The sequence below is a fragment of the Mus pahari genome, chromosome 11 (genome assembly GCF_900095145.1).
Source record: "Mus pahari chromosome 11, PAHARI_EIJ_v1.1, whole genome shotgun sequence".
Taxonomy (NCBI): Eukaryota; Metazoa; Chordata; class Mammalia; order Rodentia; family Muridae; genus Mus; species Mus pahari.
Window position 1 is genome coordinate 58,833,948 of NC_034600.1, and position 25,498 is coordinate 58,859,445.

General features: G+C 48.0%; 1 protein-coding gene across 5 annotated transcripts in view; it reads right to left on the bottom strand.

Moving 5' to 3' along the window:
- Pdzd2 (PDZ domain containing 2) overlaps nt 1-25,498 on the bottom strand; it is a 369,377-nt gene that overhangs the window by 11,664 nt on the left and 332,215 nt on the right. For all 5 annotated transcript variants that reach the window (XM_029544119.1, XM_029544118.1, XM_029544117.1 and 2 more), the window contains 7 exons: nt 24,763-24,895; nt 18,199-18,280; nt 16,729-16,763; nt 15,716-15,872; nt 13,403-14,172; nt 10,932-11,076; nt 708-4,707 (listed from right to left, as the gene is read on the bottom strand). In XM_029544119.1, the coding sequence (XP_029399979.1) occupies nt 708-4,707; nt 10,932-11,076; nt 13,403-14,172; nt 15,716-15,872; nt 16,729-16,763; nt 18,199-18,280; nt 24,763-24,895 (5,322 nt within the window). The remainder of the gene's footprint in view (nt 1-707; nt 4,708-10,931; nt 11,077-13,402; nt 14,173-15,715; nt 15,873-16,728; nt 16,764-18,198; nt 18,281-24,762; nt 24,896-25,498) is intronic.

Here is a 25,498-nt window from a genome sequence, read left to right on the forward strand (position 1 = left end):
CAAACAAAAACAAACAGCAGCCTCTCCATTTCCTAAGGATTCGTCTGGAAGGTCTTCCTGCCAGGCTGTGGGCATTTTCCCACCCATCTGCCTTCTGTTGGGCATAGGTTCTGCTCCACAGTTTACTAGAGAATCCTACGAGGCCAGCATGAATATCTTTCACTGACGGTGTAGGAAATGAGCCTAGCGACTCCTTTAGGATATTTAGGGACCAGTACAGAAGCATAGCAGACAACTTCTGACATGTTTAGAAATTGGAGGCCCCGGTGGAACATTTTAAAACACTGCGAGTTTCCCCGCTTAGCTCTAGCTGCTTTCAGGGCCCCCAAAGACTCCCTGAAGCTCGGCCCTTTCCCCACGTTACTCCTGCCCTCAAAGCCACGCACTGGCAAGCATATGTGGCTTCCAGAACGGATACTGACTGAAATTCAGCGTGTGGTGTCTGGATTGCATCCTAGAATTGGAGAGGACACTGGTGGAATTGATTCAGCAAGACCTGAAGTTTGTGGCTTTGTGCATATGCTTGGGTGTCCGGGGTTAAATCCTTGTTTCTCACTCATGGACCAGGGTTGTGTAAGACAAGTGGTTAGGAAGATCTGGGGAGAGGTAGCTCAGGACTCCCCTCATTACCTTTGCAAACGTTTTATAAACCTGGAAGTGTTCCCAATGGAAATTGGCCTGTTTGAGTAAGAGGGGAGGGTACTTACTTCACTGACCAGCTTTTCCCAGAAGGCATGGCCCGCAGAGATTCACCCCCTTCCCTGGATCCAGTGGGCACTGCAGGCTCACGGGTTGGAGAGATGTTTCCTTTGGGGCAGACTCTGTTGCCACCATTCACGGGACACGAAAGGAAGACTGATCCATTGACATCTGCATGGCCTCTAGCTGGGGAGCCGGCTGGCGAGGTAGCTGGGGAGCCTTGCGACCTTCTGGGGGTTATCTCCAGCTGGGTTCTAAAGAGCAATGCCCCTGGGCTGGCAGAGTAGTCCTCACCACTACACAGCTTGTCCAGGTCTGGCATGCTCAAGGCTCTCAGCTCTTGGAGCTTGGATCGGGACACTGGGGAAGGCTGGGCATGGCGGATGGAAGACTTGTTCCTCTTGATGGGTGAGGCTGGGCTCCCTGTGGAGGTGGGAATTCCCACAGGGACGGGTGATTTCTTTGGGTCTGGACTGTGGCCCCTGTTATTAGTCTCTGGCGGATTCTGCCTGGAGACAGTCAGAGTCATGCTGGACGGGGACTTTGTCATCTGCGGGAGAAGGCTGCTGGCCTCGCTCTGGTTCTCACTGCAGGAACTCAAGCTGCGTCTCAGTGACCTTGCGGTCCCATCACCGGGGCTCCCAGAAGTGATACTGCCAGATGACCGTCTGTTAACGGGAGGCTTGGAGCTCACGGATAAGAACGGGGATGTGGCAGACTTGGCCGCAGGCCGGTCAGAATTGGCCAGGTTCTCGAAAGATTTGATCCTCTGCTTCACAGAGAAAAACGAGGTAGATTCATGGGGCCAGCTCTGCTCACAGTAGTAGTGTCTCCTGGTGACTTTGAGTTTGTCTGGGATAAGGCCGCTCGCCTCGGGGACCGCCCCGACATCCCCCACATCCGCTGGTGGCGGGTTCTTCGGTGTTTCCAGTAGAGGCTTCACACTGTACACGCCCCGTCCGTTAGTCACACCTTTGGCTGTCTTCTCAGAGAGACTGTCGCTCATCACAGGGACCTGGGGGTCCTGAGGCGAGTGACTTGGGCTGGGTGGGGAAGGACCTTCTCGTCCAAAGTGGCTGGAGAACTGGGCTGGCATGGAATAAGTCCTGGTGGCTGGCCTCGGTGTGAAGTAGGGGTGCTCTTCTCCGGCCAGGCCTACGGGTCCGCCATTCTTGGGCACTCCGACAGAGGCTGGCATTTGGCTGGATTTGCCCTGGGAGGAATCTGGCATTTTGGCGGGCAGCTGCGGGGAGGAGGAGGCGGCCAGTCTGGCCATGCTGTAGGACCAGCGCATTTCCCGCTCCACCTGGGAGGCCTGGGGGGGAGGGAGGGGCGGATGCTTTGGGGACAGTTCCACTGATTGACGGAGTCTGACTGAACTCTTCTCCTGACAGTTGCTGTGGGCCAAGAACCCGCCCTTTCTGTCACTATTGGGTGGCTTGTCACCACATGCATTCTTTGGCATTCTTTCAGAAGAAATCTCAACGATTTTTAGCTGGTTTGTCCTTTCCAGAGGACCACTAGCCATTTTTTCGGTTTCTTTCTCACTGATGCCCTGGGGCTGGGCCGCTTCTGTTAACACCAAGTCTACTCGGCTGGGTGTGAACTGCTTGCTCTGTCTGGCCCCTGCCAAGGCTATATTGGTCCTCGATGCGGAGGGACTCACTGACCCAGAGTTAGCATGGGGCACCTTGCCCTCTGGTCCATACCTGGGGGACCTGGAGGCAGTTGGACAGCCTGTGTCAGATTCCAGGTAGACAGCCATGTGGAACTTACTGTTTGCACCTTGCTCCGGGAGAGGCTTGGGGGAGGTCAGGGGAGAAGTAGAGGTTCTAATGCTTGTGTCGGACGCGGAGGTCCTCAGCGACCCAGAGGCAGCCAGAGGTGGCTTGCTCTCCGGCACACACGGGGGAGGCTTGGGGGTGTGCCCGGCAGTGTTCTTAGGCTCCTCTTGGTCAGCTATGTGGAGCCTGTGTGACACTGCCTTCGAAAGCATGTTATGGGAGGCCTGGGGTGAAGGCAAGGACTTCCTGTGGTCGGTCCTGCCGCCCTTAGCGGGACTGGCCACAGGTGCCTCGGGGCTGGCTTTGCTTTTGCTGTCGAGCCTCTTAAGCTTCGGGCTGCCCTTGGACTTCTGACAGTTACTCAGTGTTTCCACTGGGCTTTTAGGGGGCAGGTCTTTATTTTCTTGACTCTTCTGCCGGGGAGGTGGACTCTTAGGCACAGCCACTCCCTTTCTGTGGCTGGTGTTCACTGCGTTGCCTTTCGAGCCAGGACTCGTAGCCAGCATTGAGGGCTGTTCCTTCTCAGACCTGCTCTGCAAATGTGTGTCTTGGCTGTCTTTATTTATGTCTTTAAACCAGGTCATGATAGGCCTCCTGGAGGTCGTTTTTGGTTTCTGTAGCAAGCCATCCAGGTTGCAGCCCTTGGCAATGTGTTCGTTTGCCAAAACAGCCTCTCCATTCTTAGGACCCTCAGTCCCCAGGGCATACACACTGCATATGACACGAGAGGCATCTGCTCCTTCGTTTGGGGTTCCCTCATCCAGGAGGTCCCGTCCCAAACCATTTACCATATCTGGGTTCCTAAGCACAAATGGCGGGGTTCCACAAGGTCTGGTCATTTGGGAAGGCTGGTCATCTCCCATGACTGGGCTTGTGCTGCAGACGGCCCCGGTTTCCTCTGCGCATCCAGGCACGTGGCTCCGTGAAGCGTGTACGCCTGCCCAAGTCTCATGCTCCGGAGAGCTTACATCCAGGAAGGAAAATGGCTGGGAAGAGCCCGGGATGGAATTGTGCGAGGCTCCTGGCATAAAGCAAGCTCTCTCGCAGGAGTCCCCCACCGGCTCCCTCACAGTCTGCCGTACTGGGGGATCTGCGCCCAATGCAACCAGGGCGGGCGCTTGGGCAGGCACTGGGGTCTCAGGGCAACCACCCGGGGCACAGATTTCTATTTGCTCGTCCTCAGACTCACTGCCACCTTCCTTACGGGAGGACTCACGAGATGGAGGAGCTGGCCAGTTGTGCCTGGCCGCTGCTCGTGGATCTTCAGCAAGAGACTCGGGGTCTGAAGAGGAGTCTTCAGCATCACCATACATGGACGAGGGTGACGGCTCCGAACTGCCACCTGGGCCTGCTAGGGAGACGCCGTCTTCGTGGAAACTGCTAAAATTTCTAGAGTAGTTGTTCAGAAAGTTTTTGTTCACAGCCAACTGCTTGTCAGGATGGATGGAATCCAGAACGGAAGGCTGGAAGGTCCACTGAGGGGGTGGGGGTGAGCCTGTGCCTCCAGTCTTCCTTGGAGAGGTTGTCTGGTCACTCCTGACAGTCTGAGTGTGGTGGGAACTGCCACCCCCAGCTCCCCCTGGTGGCTGACTCTCAAAAATGCCCTGGTGAGCCCTGCAGTCAGCTCTCTGAGGAGACTGAGAAAGCCACGTCTCAGGGGCTTCCCCAATGAGCTTGTCAATGTCTGTCACCGGGCTCTCTGTGCTCCCCGACAGGGTCCGGTCAGTAGCCACTGGCACAGAGGGACCGGCATGTGACAATTTTCCAGATGCAGACACTGCCTCTTCAAGCACCGCACATTCTTTCAAGCTTTCAGGTACGCAGTGTCCTGCAGTTTCCAGGGCCTTGCTGGGACCCGAGGGGCCTCGGCTCCTTTCCTGACCCACGAGGGAGGGATGAGGGACAGCAGTAGCTGGCGTCACTCCTATGCTCATGGGGACAGCTGCTCTCCTGGTGCTGGGAGTGCTGTCCCCAGGGGCAGCCCAAGTCCTGCTGGAGTCCGGAGGAGCTGAGGCCTTCTCCCTGGGAGACAGGCTTCTCTGGCCGGCTGGCTTCATTTTAGATACGCCCTGGGACTCAGGCTCCGAGGGCCCGGGAGACACAGGCTGGCTGAGGCTCTCAGGTTGGAGGACTTGCTCGGTGACTGCAGAAGTCTCGCTGGAGTCAGGATGAACTTCCCTGTTCTTCCCTGGGGGAGGGAGGTGGTCTGAGGGCCCGTCCCATCCTGGATAGGGTAGGGGAGAGAAAAAGGGAAAATGTAAGCACACAGAAACCCTCTAGAAGTTCTGTAAACGCATACACAATCTCAGTCTTGTTTCTCATTCCACAGCCTTTTGTCTCTCCAACTGTAGAGCGCTCAGATCTAGCAACCACCACCCTGCTTTAATCGCCTTAAAGTAACTGGGACAAGCAGAATGAACATTTAAACTTGCCCGTTTCCCTCTTTGTTTGCTTACAGATAGGAGACACCAGAAATCTCCTGCCTGGGTTTCTTTACCCAAGCATCTCTGCCGTCAGAAGTTCTGGGAAGACAGATACTGTTGGTCTTATTCCTTAGCTTTGGCCTAGACTGGGCAGTGGCATCATGTCTTCCCTCATTCCAGCATCTATTTATCCAGCATCTATTTATCCAGCATCTATTTATCCACCATCTATTCATCTGACCATGAGAGCCTCGGACTGTACCAAGAAACAGTTCAACCTCCGAACCCAAGAGACTTACTTTTTTTTCTAATTTTTTGAGATGGTCTCTGTCCAGCCCTGGTTGACCTCCTACCCTTTGACTCTCCTGACTTAGCCTCCATGGCAGGCCTCTGTCTGTACACATGTACACACGTGGCCCAGGAGAGCGAGCTGATGCTCCAGGTGGGATCCTCGCTGGTTCTGAGCTCCAGCTCCACTCTGAAGTGACTTGTCAACAGGGGATCTGAAAGCCAGTTATTCTAGGAAAACCTTAACGGTAGAGGAAGCTTGAGAGGGGCTCATGAGGGGTGGATTGCTCCGAGTGGGGAGGAGAACAACAGGTTGAAAGCACAGAGGCACAAAAGAACACGCAGCTCAGAGAAGCAGGGACTGCTGGGGGGAGCAGTTGGGGGTGGCATGTCACTCAGGGCAGGTGCTGAGAGCCACTCTGTCCCAGGGTGACTCTTCAGAAAGCCCATGCACAGTACCATGCACTACACTCTCTTGGGCTAATAGCACTTTGACATGTGACCCACAAAAGGTCTTGGTTTGAGCAGTGTTACTCCAAATGTTAAGTATATGTCCTCATATACTTAACATTTATTAATTAATTTATAATTATTAATTAATTATTTTTAAAGACAGAGTCTCGGGGCTGGAGAGATGGCTCAGTGGTTAAGAGCACTGACTGCTCTTCCAAAGGTCCTGAGTTCAAATCCCAGCAACCACATGGTTGGTGATGCACAATCTATAATGGGATCTGATGACCTCTTCTGGTGTGTCTGAAGACAGCTATAGTGTACTCATATAAATAAAATAAATAAATCTTTTAAAAAATGTTTTTTAAAAAAAGAGAGAGTCCTGAGCATCCCAGGTTAACCTTGAACTCACTAACCTTGAACTCACTAACCTTGAACTCACTATATACCAGAGGGCGGCCTTGCGATGACCACTGAGCCATCTTACTGGCCCCAGCTCACATAACACTTTGATACTGAGTTTCAGTAAGTTCAGTAAGGCAGGCCATGAACCTGCCACCCTCCTATCTTGGCCTCAGGAATGGTTGGGATTATAGGTTTGTGTCACTAGGCTTGGCTTTAATTGCATCTTTTTTTTCCCCCTCCTGTTGTCCCTTTATGAATAATTACAAACTAATTATTAGCCAATAATGAAGTCTTAGCACCGTGGTAGGAGATTTCCACACAGTTAATTTTCCTCCCAGTACTGAGAGGTGGGTGGGCCCTGTGCATTGAGAGAATGAGGAAGGGAGTCACCGAGTGGTTAGGTAACATGCCCAAGCTCACAGTTCACAGGCGGGAGAGCCAGGGTTTGCTCCACAGCCTGTGCTTGGCTAAACCTGAACCCTGTGGCCTCCATGTGGAGCATGTGGCAATAACAAGGCTGGTTCATCAAGACGCCCATGGGGATGGCACAGAACTACCCAGGCCTGCTGTGGGAGACAGGCTGCTGCCAGGAATACCTGCTGATCCAGATGTTGTTCTCGTTCAACTACTGAACTCTCAAGCATAGCGTTCTTACTTCTGCTGACAGCAGATACAGGGGAGAGGGGCAGTGTGACAAGAGGAAGGGACTCAAAGGCCACTTACTCTGTGTGCGTGTGCATGCGTGTGCACGTGTGCGTGTGTGTGACTGCGCATGTGTGTAGGTCAGAGGACAACTTGTAGGAGTGTGTTCTGCTCCTTGATCCTGTGGGCTCAGGGATCTGACCCACTGAGCCGTGTCTCTGGCTGCTAAAGGCCATTTAACACTTTCAGATTCGCTTACTAAACAGTCACAAATAGGCAAAGCTTTCTGCGATTTTTATTAGTAATGTGACTTCCCGCAGAGTGTGTCTTCAAAGGTTTGTTTGTTTAATATTTGAGGCAGGTTCTTAAATGTCCAAGGCTAACCTTGAACTTCCTGTATACCAGATGACCTCAAGTTCCCAATCCTCTTCTCTCTACCTCTTAAATGCCCAAATCCTAAGTGTAAGCCACTACAAACCAATGTATGTGACGCTGGGGATTCAAGCCTGGGCTTCGTGCATCCTTGGAAAGTGCCCCACAATCCCTAGCCCCTACAGAGGGTTCTGTCTGAGGGAGATGAAGTTATCTGGAGGCAGCCCTTGTACTTCCTTTCACACTAATGCTTCATTTGGTACCCCCGCCAAAGGTCCACTAATGGGAACAACCCCAGGGTGACAGGGCCCAATTAGCCTTGACTACCTGTGATGGCGGGGTGTGGGAGGCTTCTGGGACACAGGTGCAGCTGAGTCACCAGGGCTTGGCATGACCTGCCAGGCCACACCTGTCATGCAGGAGCACTGTTGCCACAGTAGGCTAAAAAAGTATGTGAGGTACCATACTGAGAAAAGAAAAGGCTGCTCTACACACAACAGGGTCAACAGGACACAAACCATAACAACTGGTTTCCTCAAGGGGCTCTGGCAACTTTAAATTTTCCTTCTCAGTTGGGTCATACACACACACAAAAACCTATCCTAATTTTTATACTCTATACCCCTGCGTTCGTTACAGATAGCGACAGTGGCTACCCTCACACACCTCTTTAGGGTTTTTCTCGCCATAGTTCTACAGAGTCCTTGGAGGCTTTCATCCCCGCTCCTGGTTTTAAGAGTGGCTGACCAAGAGAACAAATCAGAGCTGCCTGGGCTGTAGGTCAGCCCTCAATGGCAGCGCAGCTATAATCAGGTGGCCATGTTCCTGCATCCAAGGTGAATCAGTCCGTCTTCATTTTTTTGAAAACCATCTCAGGAAAACTGTATGTGCCTACACACATCTTACCATGTGCCTATTTGCTAGGCATAGACATTCATGTTTGAATGTTCAAATTGATTCATAGCGATTGTTCGTAGGAGACTCGCCTAGGTTCATACACGGGACGCATATCGTTTTACTAGACATTGCTTAGTGCAGTGCACACAGAAGCCTCACAGATGCCTCAGGTTGAGCCCATGAGGTCATCGGGGCCATCAGACGCTTGAGTGACAGGCCTGGAGTCACTGCCCTCGTCAGAGGCTGGACTTGGACCTGACCTGTGTATGATGTCCAGCCTGGTATCATCTGTAGACCTTTTCTAAGAAGCAGGATTAAAAAAAATTAGTATCTATCTATCTATCTATCTATCTATCTATCTATCTATCTATCTATCTATCTATATTTTTATGTTTTAAAGATAAATTTTTAAAAGATTTATTTATTATATTTAAGTACACTGTAGCTGTCTTCAGACACAGCAGAAGAGGGCATCGGATCTCATTACAGATGGTTGTGAGCCTCCATGTGGCTGCTGGGATTTGAACTCATGAACTCAGGAAGAGCTGTCAGTGTTCTTAACCGCTGAGCCATCTCTCCAGCCCTACTATCTATATATTATGCGTATCTATGTGTGGGCACATGGTGCCATGGCACATATATGGAGGTGAGAGGTCACCCTGTAGCAGTCAGTTCTCTCCTACCATGTGGGTCCTGGGGATTGAATTCAAGTCTTCAGGCTTGGCAGCAAGCACCTTTAGCTGCCAAGCCATCTCAGGGGCCCAAAAAGCAAACATGTTTTTGTAAGGATAAGAAAGAATTCTTTCTTTTATCAATTATGCGTTCAAAAAAAAAAGAAGTTAGATTTTGAAGAATATCTTTCCCATACACTGGAAAGCAGTTAAGCCATTTGTGATAAAACTAGGAGGAGGAAAGGCCATGCCCAACAGTCAAGGTCTCTGCTGGCCCTTTTAACTGAGAGAATGGAAACATCACAGAAAGACAGAGGCACTAAAAACTGGAGGAGTGGGGTAATTTAACACGTGAGTCAAACACTGGAGTAATACCTCCAAAGCCCTAGAGGGCGCCAGAGCACCATCACTCCAACCCTGTCGGGCTCCTTGCATGTAAGAATGCAATGAGAGCCAAGCACAGCATGTTCAAAGAAGTCCAGAGAGGACAGACGAACACCTGCACAGGGTTGGAATTGAGACGGAACAGGTAGAAAGCGCCTGGGAACACAGAGTGTATGTCTTTTCTTTGGCTCCGGGGCTGGACGAGTAAATGCCTTTCCGGTCCGAAGAGCTTACCTGTATAAACACTTCCTCAAGGTCTAAAACCCCCCAGGACCAGGAAGCTGTCTAGAATAATTCCTTGAGTGGATAGATTGAGTGTTTTCTGCATTGTTTCAAATAAGGAGGAGATGGGTTCTGGTGATAAAAGAAAGAAACCCCTTGGCTGTTCTTCAGTTCTGAGAACCACGTGAGTCCTAGGAGAACATCCAGAGAATCATTCTGCAGAATGAGCCCTTGTGGGAATACACATAGGCTCCCGCTTCAAACGAAGGCTGTTTTGAAAGATGACATCCTGAACTCCGTGGAACCCCATTTAAGTTAACACACTTTGCTGTAAAGTCACGTTTCTAATGAAAACTGTCCTTTAACGTTTCTTCAGTAGTGAATGCTTGCGAACTGAACTTGAAAGTTGGAGCAGAAACCATGGTGATGGACCCATCATGGGCCAAGGAACTGCATCCGGGGGCTGCAGTTTCGGTAGTCAACAGCGTGTGGATAGAAGATAGGTGTGGTGGTGTGCCTGTGATTCAAGCACCTAGGCCTGAGGCAGGGAGCTCACAAGGTCTAGGTTGGCGTAGGCTATAAAACGAACTTTGCCTCAAAAAAAAAAAAAAAAAAGCCAGGTGTGGTGGCGCACACCTTTAATTTACCCAGCACTTGGGAGGCAGAGGCAGGCAGATTTCTGAGTTCGAGGCCAGCCTGGTCGACAGAGTGAGATCCAGGATAGCCAGGGCTACACAGAGAAACCCTGTCTTGAAAAACAAAACAAAACAAAATAAACAAACAAACAAAAAAAAAAACCCACCATGCCTGGGGTGGATATTCTACAGTTCCAAATTGTACAACTGTAGGACATCCCTGAGCTGGTGAGGTGGCTCAGTGGGTAAAGACGCCTGCTGTCAGCCTTCAGTCTGAGTTCAATCCCCCCAGAGAGAACTGAGTATGGGAAATTGTCCTGTGACCTTGGGATGTGTGTAGAAGCGCATAGCCACACAAACACACAAGCGCACATGCACACACATATCACATATATGCAGACACACATACACACATGTATACATACCACATGTATGTACATCAACATGCATACACATATGCACACACACCACACATTTGCACACACATGTATGCACACACATATGTTCACATACACATCTATATACACACACATTAAATAAATAAGATATAATGACAGTTTATGGAACGGCCTTGACGAGGGGGCTATCTCATTTTTCTATTATCACAGATCTCCAACCCTTCAGGGGTTCCCCCACGTTATTACTTATTTAGTTTTTACTTTTCCTTGTGGAGGCTTTTACTGCCACTTCTCTGTGCACTTGACTTCATATAAGCACTGTAAGGAGATTCTAAGCAGGAAAAAACAAACAAACAAACCAAAAAACCAAAAACAACCCATTTCTTATGTCTCGTCTGTGTCACAAAATGAAGATCGAACATGGATATACTCAGCAGGGAATGTACATGAGGGTCTAAGCATGGGGCGGTGGGCGGGGCGGGGACGGGGCGGGGGCGGGGTGTAAGCATAGCGATCAAGGACAGCGATTTCATGTCAACTTCTAAATATTGGTTTCCCTAAGTGGGTTTTTTTCCCTCCTCAAAATTATCTTCTTGTAATACTTTTCTTAGGATACGTGTTTCCCTGTCTCTCAATGAAACCAACAAGAACGTAGTCTTACCAGTCCCAGGGTGTGGCCCGCACTCTGGCACAGCTCCCTGCGGGTTCTCTGTGGGGAGTCCAGTGTTTGGGTGGCATGGGGTACTGGCTGGTCCACAGTTGGTGGGGACAGAGCTGTCCCCCGGGGTGGGATTTCCCCGAAGTTCCTGGCACAATGAGAAGCAGAAACCATGTTAATAGCTTTTCAGGGTTTCTGCATCCTTAGACAGCATCGTCAGTAGAGGAGAATAGGGTCGGGAGCTGGCCAATCCCAGCTCCGCACCTCATCCCTACGCCTCAGGTTTTTCAACTTTCATATGGGGATAATAAAGATTTGCTGAATCTCAGAAGTTTTAGAGAAAAGCTGATTTGATGAGGATAGTTAAAAACAGCGGGTAAGGTTTCTGTAGGTGAGGGGTGCCTGCTGACATTTAGGAAGGATAGCTAAGATTGTAAAATCAATTCCGAAGCTTGAGAGTGAGGAAGAGGGTAAACTGGGAAAAAAAACGAGACCAGTGTGTAGAACTCCAAGATTTCCCTTAGGCCAGGTGTCAATTACTTTATTTATTTTCCTTTCTTCTACGGAATGCTCAGCACAAAAACAAATTTCAAACTCACTAAAAAGTCCAATTGTATTTATTTAAAGTTAATCTGAGTTGGGTGTGTGTCCTAAAGTGGCCGAAGAAGTGTAAGGCGTCTTTCACAACGCTTGTTAAAACTCACTCTGCGAAGTGTCAGTCACTGGCCAAGGAAGCGAGTGCTTAACTCAGGTAAGTTGCTGCCTTTCTGCTAAGGGAAATGAAACACGAAAGCCCAGAAGAGTGGACGCTGCACAGGGGTGGGAGTGGAATGTGCCCCTGAGTTGTACAGTTTAAAACAGTTAACTTTCCATGAAGAAGAATTTCACCTTAATGTAAAGTACTAACTTAGGCTGGAGAGAAGGCTCAGGAAGACTGGGCACACACGAGGGCCTACACCCCAACACCCAAGGAACAAGGTGTGGTACCCAATGTAGAAAGGTATGGTTTCCTTGCCTGTCGCCCCAGCTTGGGGTCTGGGGGCATTCACTGGTGCTCACTTAAGCTAGAAACTGGAATGCTCCAGTTTAGCAAGAGACCCTGTCTCAAAGGAATAAGGCAGACAGCAATAGCATAGGAGACATGAGAACTCCATACGTTCATGAGAGTGCATACCTGTATGCACTATACATTTGCATGAACACACTCTCGCGCACACGTGCGCGCGCACACACACACACACACACACACACACCACCACCACCACCACCATTACCACCACCATTACCACCAACAACACAACAAGAACACTACCACCACCACATCACAAATTCGTAACCAAGTGTTGTATTTGAAACAATGGTGAACACTAAAGAGAAGCCTTTTGCTTTGGTTTTCTGCTTCTCCTACCCGAGGCTGCCTTACAGAGAGTGACACACTCGACTCTCGCAGTCATAAAAGTCACACTTAAGAACTAAAATTTTTATGACAAAAATATTTTAAATAAAAGTATTGTCCAGACCCACCCCACTTTAAAAAAAATGCATTTAACATTTATTTATGCTGAGCAGTGGTGTGCACGCCTTTAATCCCAGCACTTGGCAGGCGGATCTCTGAGTTCGAGGCCAGCCTGGTCTACAGAGTGAGTTCCAGGACAGCCTGGGCTACACCGAGAAACTTTGCTAGAGAAGAGATACAGTGAAAAAATTAAGTGAACAATTAGATAATAACTAACATGCAAACAATTACAAGTATCAATTAACTTGCATTCGGCCTGGTGTACTATAAACTTTGAATGGACTCAGCCCTGTTATTTGGTGTGACATTATCTTAGCTTCTTTTTTCTCTTATTGAGACGGGGGCGGGGGGTCTCATTATGTAGCCTGAGCTAGCCTAAAACTTCTCAATCCTCCTGTCTCCACCTCCTAAGTGCTGGGATCACAGGCATGTGCTGCCCCACCTGAGGGTTCTACGTGGCTCTAATCACACAGGATTCCTGTAGGGATCTTGAAAGTAATCAAGGCTCCTTCTAACCTCACTAGCTGGAGGGAATGACGGTTAACATCTGCCGGTCGAGCCCCTCAGCCAAGCAACGCAGACAGCAATCCCCTGCCCGACAGCCCAGAGAATCAAGGTGGGGAAGGCTCGATGACTTGTCCATGTTATCACTCAACTTGTGCCAACTCGTCTGTGAGTTGGCCCCAGGCCCAGGCCCAGGGCTTTATGCTCCCCCCCACCGTCCTCCATAATGCTTCCCCATCACCCCCGCTGGCCCTGCTCCCCTGCTATGGGAGTACACACACACTTTGGCTGAGTGATCTCATGACTAACAGCCTGACGCCATAGGAACCGCTGAGTGATTGTCGAAAGGTAACCCAGTCTTCGCCTTTCCCCCAGGTTACCCTGCCTCTTACAAAGCACTCTGTAGCCATCCCACAATATTCAAACCGAACCGTCAGAAAAGTGAGTCAGCTACCTTCTCTGCAGTTCCACTTGGCTGATGACCGGCGACAGCCTGGACTTTCAAGTCCTGAGCACACGGTCCATTGCCTGTTCCACTTGGGGCCTCCTCAGCATCCGACCTCTTGTAGTGTGGACTGATCCTGGCCACGGGCTTGTGCCTGGACACCAGACTTTCATACTTCTGTGGCAGGGAGGTACCGTTTTCTGGGCTCCTCGGGCTCTGGGTGTCTGCAGGGACCCTGTATTCCAGCTTTGGTGAACTTCTTGACCCCGACATTTCCTTTCTCCTGGAGCCTCCGGGCCCATTCTTGGGGGTTTCTACAGAGCCTGGCAGGCTGGCTGCCTTGGGAGGGGTACCCGCTGTTCCATCGTGGGTGCTGTGCTCTGAGTCCAGCGAGCTGCCGAGGAGAGGCACGGAGCAGGCCTTGCTAACCAGTGGTTTCTGGAGTCGTTCCCCCTGCTTGTTCACGTCAATACTTTTGGAAGAGGTTGTCAACGCAAGCCTAGTGTCATCCTCTACCAGAGGCCTGCCGGGACCTGGGAGGACTCCCGGGAGGGAGACGCAGTCCCCCTCGCCATCAAAGTCTTCATCGTCACTGCCATCATTGCTGTCATAGCAACGAACCCTCCTCTGGCGGAGAAGGGGGTTCCTGAGGACCTGTGGGCTTCCGGGGAGACTGGCTTGCCGGGCAACTGTCACCTGCTTGTGTAAGAGCCCAGAGCCCCTCTGGCTTCCAAGTGTCACAAGGCTGTTGGCCCTGGCTTTGCCTGTCTCCTTATGAGCTGCAAGGGATGGAGAAGGAAGAATCAGGGAAAACACAAGTTTTATAGCCTTAATGAAATAAATCCCTGCGACTGCTCTTACATGTGCTCCCTCTTGATCAAGGGTAAAATCTGCCTTGTCCAGCCACTTGACAGACCAATCCTGTGACTATACAGACCAATCCTGTGCCAGGCACAACCTCTGGTCCCCGGACATCCACGTAAACAATATGGCAGCCAGCCTGTTGCATCTCTCTTTCTTTGTCCCAACCTACCTTTGTTTTTATACTCACAGACAGACATACTGATACTTAGCCACACACGCACATCTCTGTGTGCTGGGAGGCACAGGAGTGTAAATGCAGGTGGGTGGGCACATGGTTGTCCCATGGGCAGAGGTTGGTGCACTAGCTTGGGAGTCTGTCCTTGCCTTCCTCCTTGCTTGAGACAGGGTCTCCTGGGTTTTACTATTACATATGGCAGGCTAGCTGACCTGACACCACCACCCAAGGATTCTTCTGTCTGCCTCCCATCTCGCTGTGCTGCGATTACTGATTTCTGCCTTTTCTGTGGCTTCTAGGATCCAAACCTGCCCCTACGTTTGTGCTTCAAGTGCTTTACCCACTAAGCCATCTCCTCATCCTTAATCAATGAAAACCAACTCCAGGCTATTGAACTTGAGTGGCGTGCTTTCTTGAGATAGAGAATTTATAGCTCAGATTCATTTTGTCTCCCAAGTTGTTGGCAAGGGGGAGGGGGATCCAACCTAAATGCGATGCAGAAAACTCCCCTCTACTGGGTAACCCAGGGAACACATCCTCACACCCATGTTCTCATCACCCGAGGTCCCTCCCTATCTTTAGCCAAAGGGCGTGGCATACAGCCCAAACTGTCTACTTCTCAAGGCAAATGACATCTTTGAGGCATGGCGCGAATGCGAGCAACTCTGCAAATCTTTTGCGTGCTTTCTGTCCATACTACAGTGCAAAGCACAGACCTGCTATTTGCACACCCTACTGTGGCTGCCCTGAGCCTGCCATCGTCTGCCCCTCTGACAGCAGAAGTCCGAGAGCAGTTTGCACTAGATGATGTCACTCGGGAAGAGACGTGAGGATTCTTGAGCAGAAGTGACCTTTCGCTAACCGTGTTTCTCAGTCCCACTTTTAAAACTTACTGTTTTCTAGGAGGAATTCAGCTTAGAACCTAGTGGGGGAAGAGAACTGGAATTTGCCCTCAATTGTGAGCGCTTTGAGTTGCCCACTCTGATTTGATGCCAGGAAACTCAAGAAGACGCGTTATAAATGGCATGGAAAGGGTGCCTGGATAAGCCACCTTCACCTCCGGTACTGGAATGTGTGTCCAGCTACTCACTGTAGCACGAACAGTTGGTCACTATGGCCAAGAGTAGAGGCTGCCTCTACTCAGCTAGGCACATGGTTTCCAGCTCTTTCTCCTTGCTGTCCTGGGCAAGACACACCCCCAGAGGCCTCCCGCAGGGATGGGGGAACTACTAATCATTTATTGTACTGCTAAGTCTGGGGTCCCCTGGAGCTCTCCTGCTCACCAGAGGGAACGGAAAGCAGGCTTCCATCCTCTGAGGTGTCACAGCCACTTCCAGGGTGGTCCTCGTCCTCGGAGCCAGCCACCACAAAGTCTGAAAGGGAGCCCTGGCCGTCATGGACAAAGTACTGGGAGAGCTCAGATTCGGAGAGGAGGGGGTCCTGTTGGAGAAGAACATGCTGGAGTTTAGGGAGATACACCCGAGGGGTAGAGCAACATCAACCACTTCCCGTTTTCTCAGGGGCACCATGATCTAATTCCTGATCACCAGGGACAGCTGTGATAGAGGCCATCCATCTCCGTGTGGCTAAAGCCACATCAATACGTCAAAACATGGGCCAGATACTGGTTTTAGATGGGGTGGAAGCACATTTTAGCAGTGGCCAGAAAGACCTACAATAGCTTTATTTACCCGTTTGTTCATCTGTTTGTTTTAGGTGTGTTAGTGTTTCCCTTGACTGTATTGGCTCCCCCGGAACTGGGGTTACAGACAGTTGTGAGCTGGGAATTGAACCCAAGTCCTCTGGTACAATTGTCCATCTCTTAACCACTGAGCCGTCTCTAGCTCTTACAACTATCAACTATCTCAGCAAAACCACCGCCAGGAGAGATAGGAAAGGAGAGTAAATAAATCTAGGCTTTCGGCCCAACTGATGAACCGCCTGGTGGTGGGATGGGACCGGGGTTGTCCAGTCTGAATCCCACGCCAGTGGGACTGAGGAATGCCCAGTGTCCTCACTGCTTCGGGCTCTTTGGAACCCAGGCTGCCTTTATTACAAAGTGAGCGGTTTGAAAGGCTCGGGACACTTTCTTTTCTGTGCTGATCTCTTCTTGGATGAATACTTCCTAAGAGAAAAGCCCACCTTCAGGTGTCTGCTCTCAAAGCGGGATGGCTGCCACTGCCTTGCGTAAAGTGGCCGACAGGATTCATGGGCAGACGTATGGACTAGGGGTTTACGACTTGACTGAGAGGTTCCTGAAAATCAGTCTGTGGTCCCCAAATGCATTTTGACTCACCTTTTTGGCCAGAGAGGGGCTCTTCAAGGGGGTACCTGTGTGGGAGGGATTCGCAAAAGCATTAATGTGATGAAGCTCAACTGGCAAGCAGGCTCATGGAGCTCACCAGAAAAACGGAGGGACCAAGCATATTCAATGAAACTGTCCTTTGCCTGGGTGCCACTAATGAGTTGCATGCATAGGGAGATGTGTGTCCTCAGTCTCCCTGGGTAGCCACCCCTATATCTAGTCTAGCTGGGTGCCCCTCTACCCCTTCCAGTCCCACCTCCCTCCCTCCCCTCAAGACTCTGCTCATGTGGCGCAACCCTGGCTCTGATGTTTCCTCTTCGATCCCACCAAGTGTTCTACCTGACCGGACAGTTTAATGGTGGGTGGATCATTTGCAATGTCCCTGTCTCTACTGTGCAGCAATTCCCCACCCCCACCCCCATCCCCAGAGCAGGGGTGCTGCTTGCCCACTGCACCTGCTGTCTGCTAAGTTCCCAGCAACATTCGGCGAGTGGCCTGAACGATGAATGAACCAATGAACCCCATCCAAGAAACTCGTGAAAGAACCAGGGAAGTGGTGGGATGCGGAGCTTACTTTTTCTAGCTGACGGGTGAAGAGCACAGCCTGTAGACTTTAAATTACATGTCACAGGCAAAAGAGATTTAGGGCATGAGAATTCTGGCTTTAAAAAAAAAAAAGTCTTCTTTGCTGCCTGATCAAGTAGAGATGTTGGGATGAAGAGAACCCGAGCGTTCAGGCTGAATAAAGAGCCTATTATGGCTGAGCCCACTTTAAATATATTAATTATGGATGCAAATCATCAGGGATTTCACGGCTGTCCCAAATCCCACTCCTTTTCCTCTGACAGCCACTAACTCATATCTCCGAGTTCCTTTTCCTCAGGGTCTCAGGTTGAACGACAGAGACGGCTCTAGCCAAGTGAGCAATGGCCGTACAATCCCTCCTAGGTTACCACACTAAGGAAACCGTTTCAAAACGCAACACAATGCTTTGAATTAATAAGAAACGCCGAGGAGAACTGCGGTCCTTCCCTGCCCCAAAAATTTCCACATAAGGAGAAAACTCCCTCCAGCAGTAAACTGGCGGTGGTTTGTACCGAAACTTGTAAACCCATATAGAGAAAGCTCAGAATTTGGATGGATAATAGTCTATATTACTAAATTACTCGTATTTTGGTGTCAAATATCCTTTACCTATGTATTTCAGATGAGTCATGAAGATTTATGGATGGCTGTTAACTTACAGCCATAAAAAGCAGCATGCATGATTATACCTTTAATGACACACATTAAATAACTGCAGAAATCAAAAGAAGGAACCAAGAGAGAGTGTGGACTCTGTTGGTAACTGTCACTAGCTCTAGTGACTAAAAAGAACCCCGTGCTACCGTCTGGGGAGTGCCTGTGGGTGAACTTAACAAGACCCTTCTCTCAGTGATGAACAAGAATGGGCCGACATACCTAGGCCGGGTGAGGGGTTGGTTTCTTTGCTTTCCTGGTAAGTGCTGCGTGCTATCACTTCATCCATTTCCTGCTCGGAGACCTGATTTTTCAGCAGAAAGCACAAATTAGATCTTTTATGGATTTATTTCTCCTCAATAAAAGGAGTTAGGACCAGAGGGTCAGAGACTGGGAAGCAGTAACTTAGCCTGTCTAAGTATGTATATACTTCAATGTATCTACAACAAGACCACCAACTGCAACTCACTGATTCTCCCCCTCTTCAGAACACTTAGATCTCATTCTTCTTAAAGGACTTACAGTCAGGCCAGTGAGATGGCTCAGAAGGTAAGGGTGCTTGCTGCCAAGCCTGATGACCCGAGTGCAATCCCTAGGACCTTCCTAATAGACAATAACTGACTCCTGAAAGTTGTTCTCTGACCTCTCCACATGTACCATGTTGGCACATGCCAACACACACACATGCATACACACACACACACACACAAAATAAATAGATACAATTAAAAAATTAAGAATATTAGCTAGGTGGTGGTGGCAAACACCTTTAATCCCAGCACTTGGGAGACAGAAGCAGGTGTCTGAGTTCGAAACCAGCTTTGTCTACAGAGTTCCAGGCTAGCCAGGGCTACAGAGAATCCCTGTCCCAAAAGATCAAAACAAACAAACAAACACGTAAATAAAGATTTAAAAATTAAGAATATTTAAAAAACAAAACATATCAACCCCTGGGGGTGGCAAGATAGCTTAGGAGACAAAGATGGAAGTAGTGTGGTAGAATCAATTCCCATCTGTTGACCCCTGACCTGCACAAGTGCACTGTGGCACATGTACCAACAACAGAAGCACACCTACACAAATATAAAGATGTAAATAAAAAAATTCCATTCTTACAAAAAAAATCTATAAAGTATGCAAGAACAGTGTACGACTATATGCTATTTGTCTAAATTCACTATTTCTTAAGATTTGTTTTATGCATATGGATGGTGTGTGTGTGTGTGTGTGTGTGTGTGTGTGTGTGTGTATCCCCATGCACATGCAGAATACCTTAAGGCAGAAGAAGCCACTGGATACCTTAGAACTTGAGTTACAGTTGTGAACTGCCCCTTGTGTCCTGAAAACGAATCTGGGTCCTTTGCAAGAGCGACCAGAACTCTTAACCACTGGGTCATCTCTTCAGTGCCCTAAGTTCATTGTTAACTTCTCGCCACATTTATAGTATTATTATTATCATTATTATTTCTCCTCCTCCTCCTCCTCCTCCTCCTCCTCCTCCTCCTCCTCCTTATCATTTGCAAGTTGCAGACACTATGGTCTTTTGCTTAGAAACATTTAATTACGAGTCTGCTGAAACAAAGCTGCCCGTCACCATGGTGCCTTTGGCAGACGCAGGAACTACAGCGTTGTTGAGTGTCTAGCACACATTACATATTCCAGTGTTGGCCGCTGCTCTACCTCCGTTCTCCTGAAGTCCTACTCAAAAGTATCTACAGATGCAACCAGTTCGCAGCGTGTGTGACCAGCCTGTGCAGAGGCAAGGACTTTCCTCCAAAATGCAAACAAGTGTGCAACTTCCTCCTGAGCTAATGTGCAAAGTAAGGTGAGGATTTATGATATGGTTCCACGTCATTGAACTTCTTTTAGACCTACTGTGAATCCTTGTGTCCCGGTTTCTTTGTTTTATAGGAAGTCTGACTCTGGCCATCCAGGACCTGGCTGCCACGTGTCTTCAGTGTGTTCCCTACCCCACCTCCTACCCCCAGAAAAATTTCACTTTGTAGCTCTGGCTATCCTATAACTCTTTATGTAGACCAGGCTGGTTCTGAACTCACAGAGATCTGCCTTCCTCTGCCTCCCAAGTTCTACCTTCTGAAATCTGAACCTGTACCAAGTCTTTTGCCTTTTCAAGATACTGGTACTCCCAAGGAGCCCGGGACAATCGGAGTATGCTATTAGGATCTCTGCGATAGTTGCCTCACGAATAGCTTCAGATTCTGTTTTGTTTATTCAGAAAGGCTACAGAAATGGGTTCCCCCATCATTCACTCAAGGGCTGTGTACTTACTCTACAACTGGATGCTCTGATCTTAGTTACACTGGAATGAGCCAGACTTCTTTGCTGGGATTTTTGTCCTCAGTGAGCGTGTATAAGATAGTTTGAGAGTGCGTGTGATAGTGTTTGTATGTTCAGATTTTTTTAGAGTAGCATACAAAGTCCCCGGCCTCATCAGGGCATCTCTGGCTTTAGCATTACTGATGGATTTTTGCAGAGATAGTCATTACTATGAAGGGTTTTTTTTTAAAAAATGAGTTTTAGATTTCTTCTATTCTTTCCGTATTTGTCAATACAGTAGACATCCACAGAATTCTTTCCCCTGTCATCCAAAGGTTAATTTACTCTGCTTTAAAAGTATTTCCGTGAATAGGCACATGTGTGTTCACATGTAGAGGCCAGATGTTGATGCTATGTCTTCCTCTGTCTTGTATTTGAGACAGGGTCTCTCACTGAACCCAGAGCTCAATGATTGGCTAGGCTGAGTGACCTCATTACAGGGCCCATCTGGCCCTGCCCACTCAGCACAGGGTTTACTGCTGTCCCTGGCTTTTACGTGGGTGCTGGGACTCTGAAACCAGTCCTCGTGATTGTACAGCCAGCATCTTACCCGCTGAGCTATTTCCTTGGTCCCTAAGCATTGTCCTCAACTGTCACTATTCATGGGGAAATTTTCTTTATAAAGCGTGAGATCTACCAAATGGTGATCCTAATTCAATAGATAATCAGAACACTTAGTTTCTGTCTCAAAAGTAAGACTATTTTAAATTTAGGATGGTAATTTTGTATATAAAAATAATATTTAACATAAATCCTATTTGGATCAGAATGTGGATTTGTCTTAATAAAATACAGGGTTTACCCTAGTAGACAAGTCATAATCACACCATGGTCTTTATGTAATACGTTAGAGTGGGCTTCACAGGAAATAAAATACGTACACTTATGCACGTGGACTAGCGCCCACGCACCCACCCCTCCAGAAAGCAATCTACAGCTGAACACAGGAGACAGGGAGAACGTCGGCATCAACAACAGCGCTTTGCTTGAAAACAGACTTTCAGTATTTGCAACTGTTTTTCCGAGTGGGAGAAAAGCCAATTTCCTTAAGCCCCTTTCGTATTCTACTCAGCACTCGAGAGAAGCCGCTCTCCTACCAAGTCCACGTCCTAGCTGTCTAGACCTTGAAGGTTTCAATATCCCAGCTGGACAGCCCCCACTCCACACATGAGAAACGGGAGAAGGGCAAACGCCGCGGTGTTTCTCTTGGAAACACTCGGAAACTAAGGCGGCACATATATTCTGTATCAAGATGTCCTCCTGGCCCGGAACGCCGAATAAGTGGTATGAAAATACATTAAATCTAAGATGGAATCTTGACCAGAAGAAAAATAAGAGTATCATATGACAGCTAAGAACATCATGTTTACGTAGGAAGAAACATGAAGGTCGGTCCACTACTGAAGTGCAGTTTTGCTGGGCACAACTCCAGCATATCATAGACCATTTTACTGTGGCTGGAAAAAAAAAAAAAAAAGAATCCATTTGTGTGTTCAATGGGGTCTCGGACCACCCGTCTATATGGGCGATTAGGCTTTGCACTGAAATGCTGTTTTGATATGGGTCATGCTGGCAGAAAGCTTTTGGGCTGAGATGAAGCACTCTGGACAAATCCCCACCCTGGAAGCCAGACACGCCTGGAGGCCTGGGGCTTACACGGCGTAATGTCGTTGGGGTCGCAGGCATCAGGCCAAGTATAGCATGCTGGACGGTGTGAGGAGGTGAAAGGTGACTGCTGGAGTCTAAGAGGGGGAAGGAGCTGAGAACTGCTCTCACTTGCTGGAACCACAGAGCAATGTGGTGTGAAATGTTAAATGTGACCCAGTGAGAACTGTGGTAGGGACAGGAGGAGAAAAGGGTCTACGAAGCACAACAGAGTCTAAATCAAATTTTTTTTTTTAAAGTGTATTAGGGAAGGCATTTCTAAGAATGTGTGTAGATAAAGTAACCTGGAAAAAACCTAAAACAAACAAACAAACAAACAAACAAACAACAACAACCACCAGTGCACTCTGTTCTAGCGTCTCCTCTGTCTTCACACCCCTAGACCAAGATGTGGATTTTTATCAATGCTTATCTGCATAGGATGGGACCAATACTACAAAGGAACACCACTCAACGTACATGCAATCCCAGCACTTGGGAGGCAGAGGCAGGCGGATTTCTGAGTTTGACGCCAACCTGGTCTACAGAGTGAGTTCCAGGACAGCCAGTACTACACAGAGAAACCCTGTTTTGAAAAATAAAAATGAACAAATAAACGAAAAAAGGAGCTGCTGCTGAGGCCTTCATAGGCATAAAATCATCATAATAGCCTGGGACCACCCAGGAAATAACAAAAACGATACTACATCTCATGGGGCTGCGTATCAGGAAGAGCCGATGTTTTGAGCCTTTTGAGTTTATATGCAATCCGGTTATAATTTTGGAATGAAACTAATTTTTTTTTTTACATTGAGTAATACATCCAGCAAAAATCATTTTATACAGTGGGTTGAACTGAACTTATCGAGATTTACTTAAAACATTTAAAAGCATCTGTACAGGGAAGACATGGAAGAGATGACCAGATAGCTTTTATGGATTAACAGCGGGGAAAAAGTGATTTTAATTTTTTATTAATGAGCTCTTAGGTTTTAATTACAGAAGCATCTCTTGGGGTCAGAAGGGGATATCTCTAATCTAGTTCAGTTCTACCTGTGACTAAAGTCCTCACCCCTTTATGTAACAGTTGCTCTTTGGGTGCATGGGTGACTGAAAATTTGATATAAGTGACTGTCACCCACAAACCCCCAAATACTCCCAAATTGGTATAATCTGTGAAGTCTTCATAGGACTCCATGGACTTTAGATTAAGAGCCCCTTCTCAGGAGACTTATCTAACTGTGCAGCTCTGGGATGCAACCATGGCCGTTTACCCAGCAGAAGCTCAGTGAACCATTAGGTCACGAATTTCACATAGGGTAGGACTGTGATCTGAACATGGACTGGCAGGATACATGGAAGGGCAGGCTCTCCATTCCAAGAGATGCTCATGAGCTTGTCTGTTTCCCAACCTTAACAACCATGCCAGCGTTATCCCCAAGGTTTCCAAAAGAACTCTCTTTGCTTCCTTAGTAGGTTCACAAAGGCTGGTAATACCTGGGGCTGAGCTACCAACCAACATCAGACTAGAAGGACCCTTCTTCTCCCTCACTAAGTCAAACACGAAGCCAGAAAAGGTGGCTTAATTGTTCATTCGTAACTGAAGACTACATATGCATGTCTTCACTGGGTTGAGCCTCAGGGAGTTTTATGATCTCTTGGCTTGAGTTCATGGAGCTCTTCTCCTCTCCTATGGGTTTATCCACAGATCCAGAGTTGTCACACCTTAAGGCAGTGTCTTTAGCAGAACAAACAAAACCAGTTACAGACAAAGTGAGTACAATCTGCATGACTGGGAGTGTGGGGTGGGGAGGAGGGGCAGTGGGAGGGGTGGGGCCTTCGGTATGAGTTTATGCTGTTGGGGAGTTTGGAGAACAGTTGTGTACGTAGTTGGAGGAAAAGATCCTAGCATGGGTTAAGAAATTCAGTCTTGAGGACTTGGCCCTTGAGACAGAAAAACAGGATCTTTCATGATATCTAATAAAATTGATAATTTGTCTGTTCTAGTTTCTTTGAAATGTTGGCCTATATATTTTCCTCAACTTTGATGAAAGCAAAATCCACAGAGTAGCATGTGCAAATGAGTAAGTGGGCTTACACACCCAGATTTCAACTCATTTTTATTTATTTAAACATATGAGCTGAGAACCCTCCAATAAAACAAATAGGTTTTGTTTTTTTTTTTTTTTACTTTCGCAGTGAAACATGAAGAAGTCCTTCTCAGAGCTAGAGACATTTGTTCCTTGGGGGACAAGGAACTGTCCCCAAAACTTCTACACTCCTGACCTTTGATAGGAATGCATCAACAGTCAATGGGAATAGAATTAAATATATTAGTCACGCTTATTTTTATTTATTTATTTTTTTGAGACAGGGTTTCTCTGTGTAGCCCTGGCTGTCCTGGAACTCACTTTGTAGACCAGGCTGGCCTCAAACTCAGAAATCTGCCTGCCTCTGCCTCCTGAGTGCTGGGAACGATCAGCTTTTCTTGATGTGGGTATTAAGTATCTAACCAGCAGCCAAACAGCCATGGCGGTTACTTGGGGTCCAACTTTCCATGAGATTAGATTTTTAAATTTATCAAATAACCTTGACAACATTTTCCAATAATTTTTTTTAGACCATGAAGATGAAGAAGTTCAGATCCAAGATTTGTTTCCCATGTGCTTCAGTCACAGGCTGATACCCAGTCATGGCCAAGTGAGCTCTCTCATTGAAGTGGACACGCTCACGTATGAAAGCGGTCTTTGGCCGAACAAGCAGCCAAACCACTGTCCCATATTCAAAGCAGGGTGAAAATGTTACCTTTGGGTTAGGGTGTCGGCCGATGACCAGGCGAACCGGTCCTGGGGGGCATTTACTTAAGATGGCATGTACTTTGCTTAAAGCTGCATGACGCACGTTCACGGAATTCACTTCCAGGATTTGGTCTCCCCGGCTAGAGAGGGACATAATAACACATTGTGGCAACAGTCAGATTTAAAAAAGCTAAGACAGCTTTCTTTCAGAAAAAGGATTTAGAATATGAAATCTTTTCTGCATACTTCAAAGAAGCAAATGACATTCTTTCATCTTTATAACACCTATAAAAGATGCAATACACTCATACAAATGTCACATTTTAAGTTGACCGAGGCCATTATCAAAATAATAAATGTAATTAAAACTGATAAAAAGATAACAAGGGAAGATAGCACTTATTGAGCGCTTACTGTATGTGAGATCCTATACAAAAGAGGTTACAGAATAACACTTCAGATACATTTAAGTATTCCTTTCAGATAGGAGGCCCACAGAGGCCACTCTATTCCAGCACACCTGAGTTACCTAAGGTCTGTGTGATTTAATTATCACATGCTAGCCTCATACCAGTTTCTTCTTTCTTCCTACCATCTTGAAATGATTATTGTAACAGTCAAAGGAGGAAATATCTGGCGCTCCAAGGTTACCTAAGAATTTGTACAAATATTTCAAATTTGAACGAATGAGAAATTTAGGACAAGTTGCCTCTTTTGACTTGAAATTATCGGAGAGCGCCTGG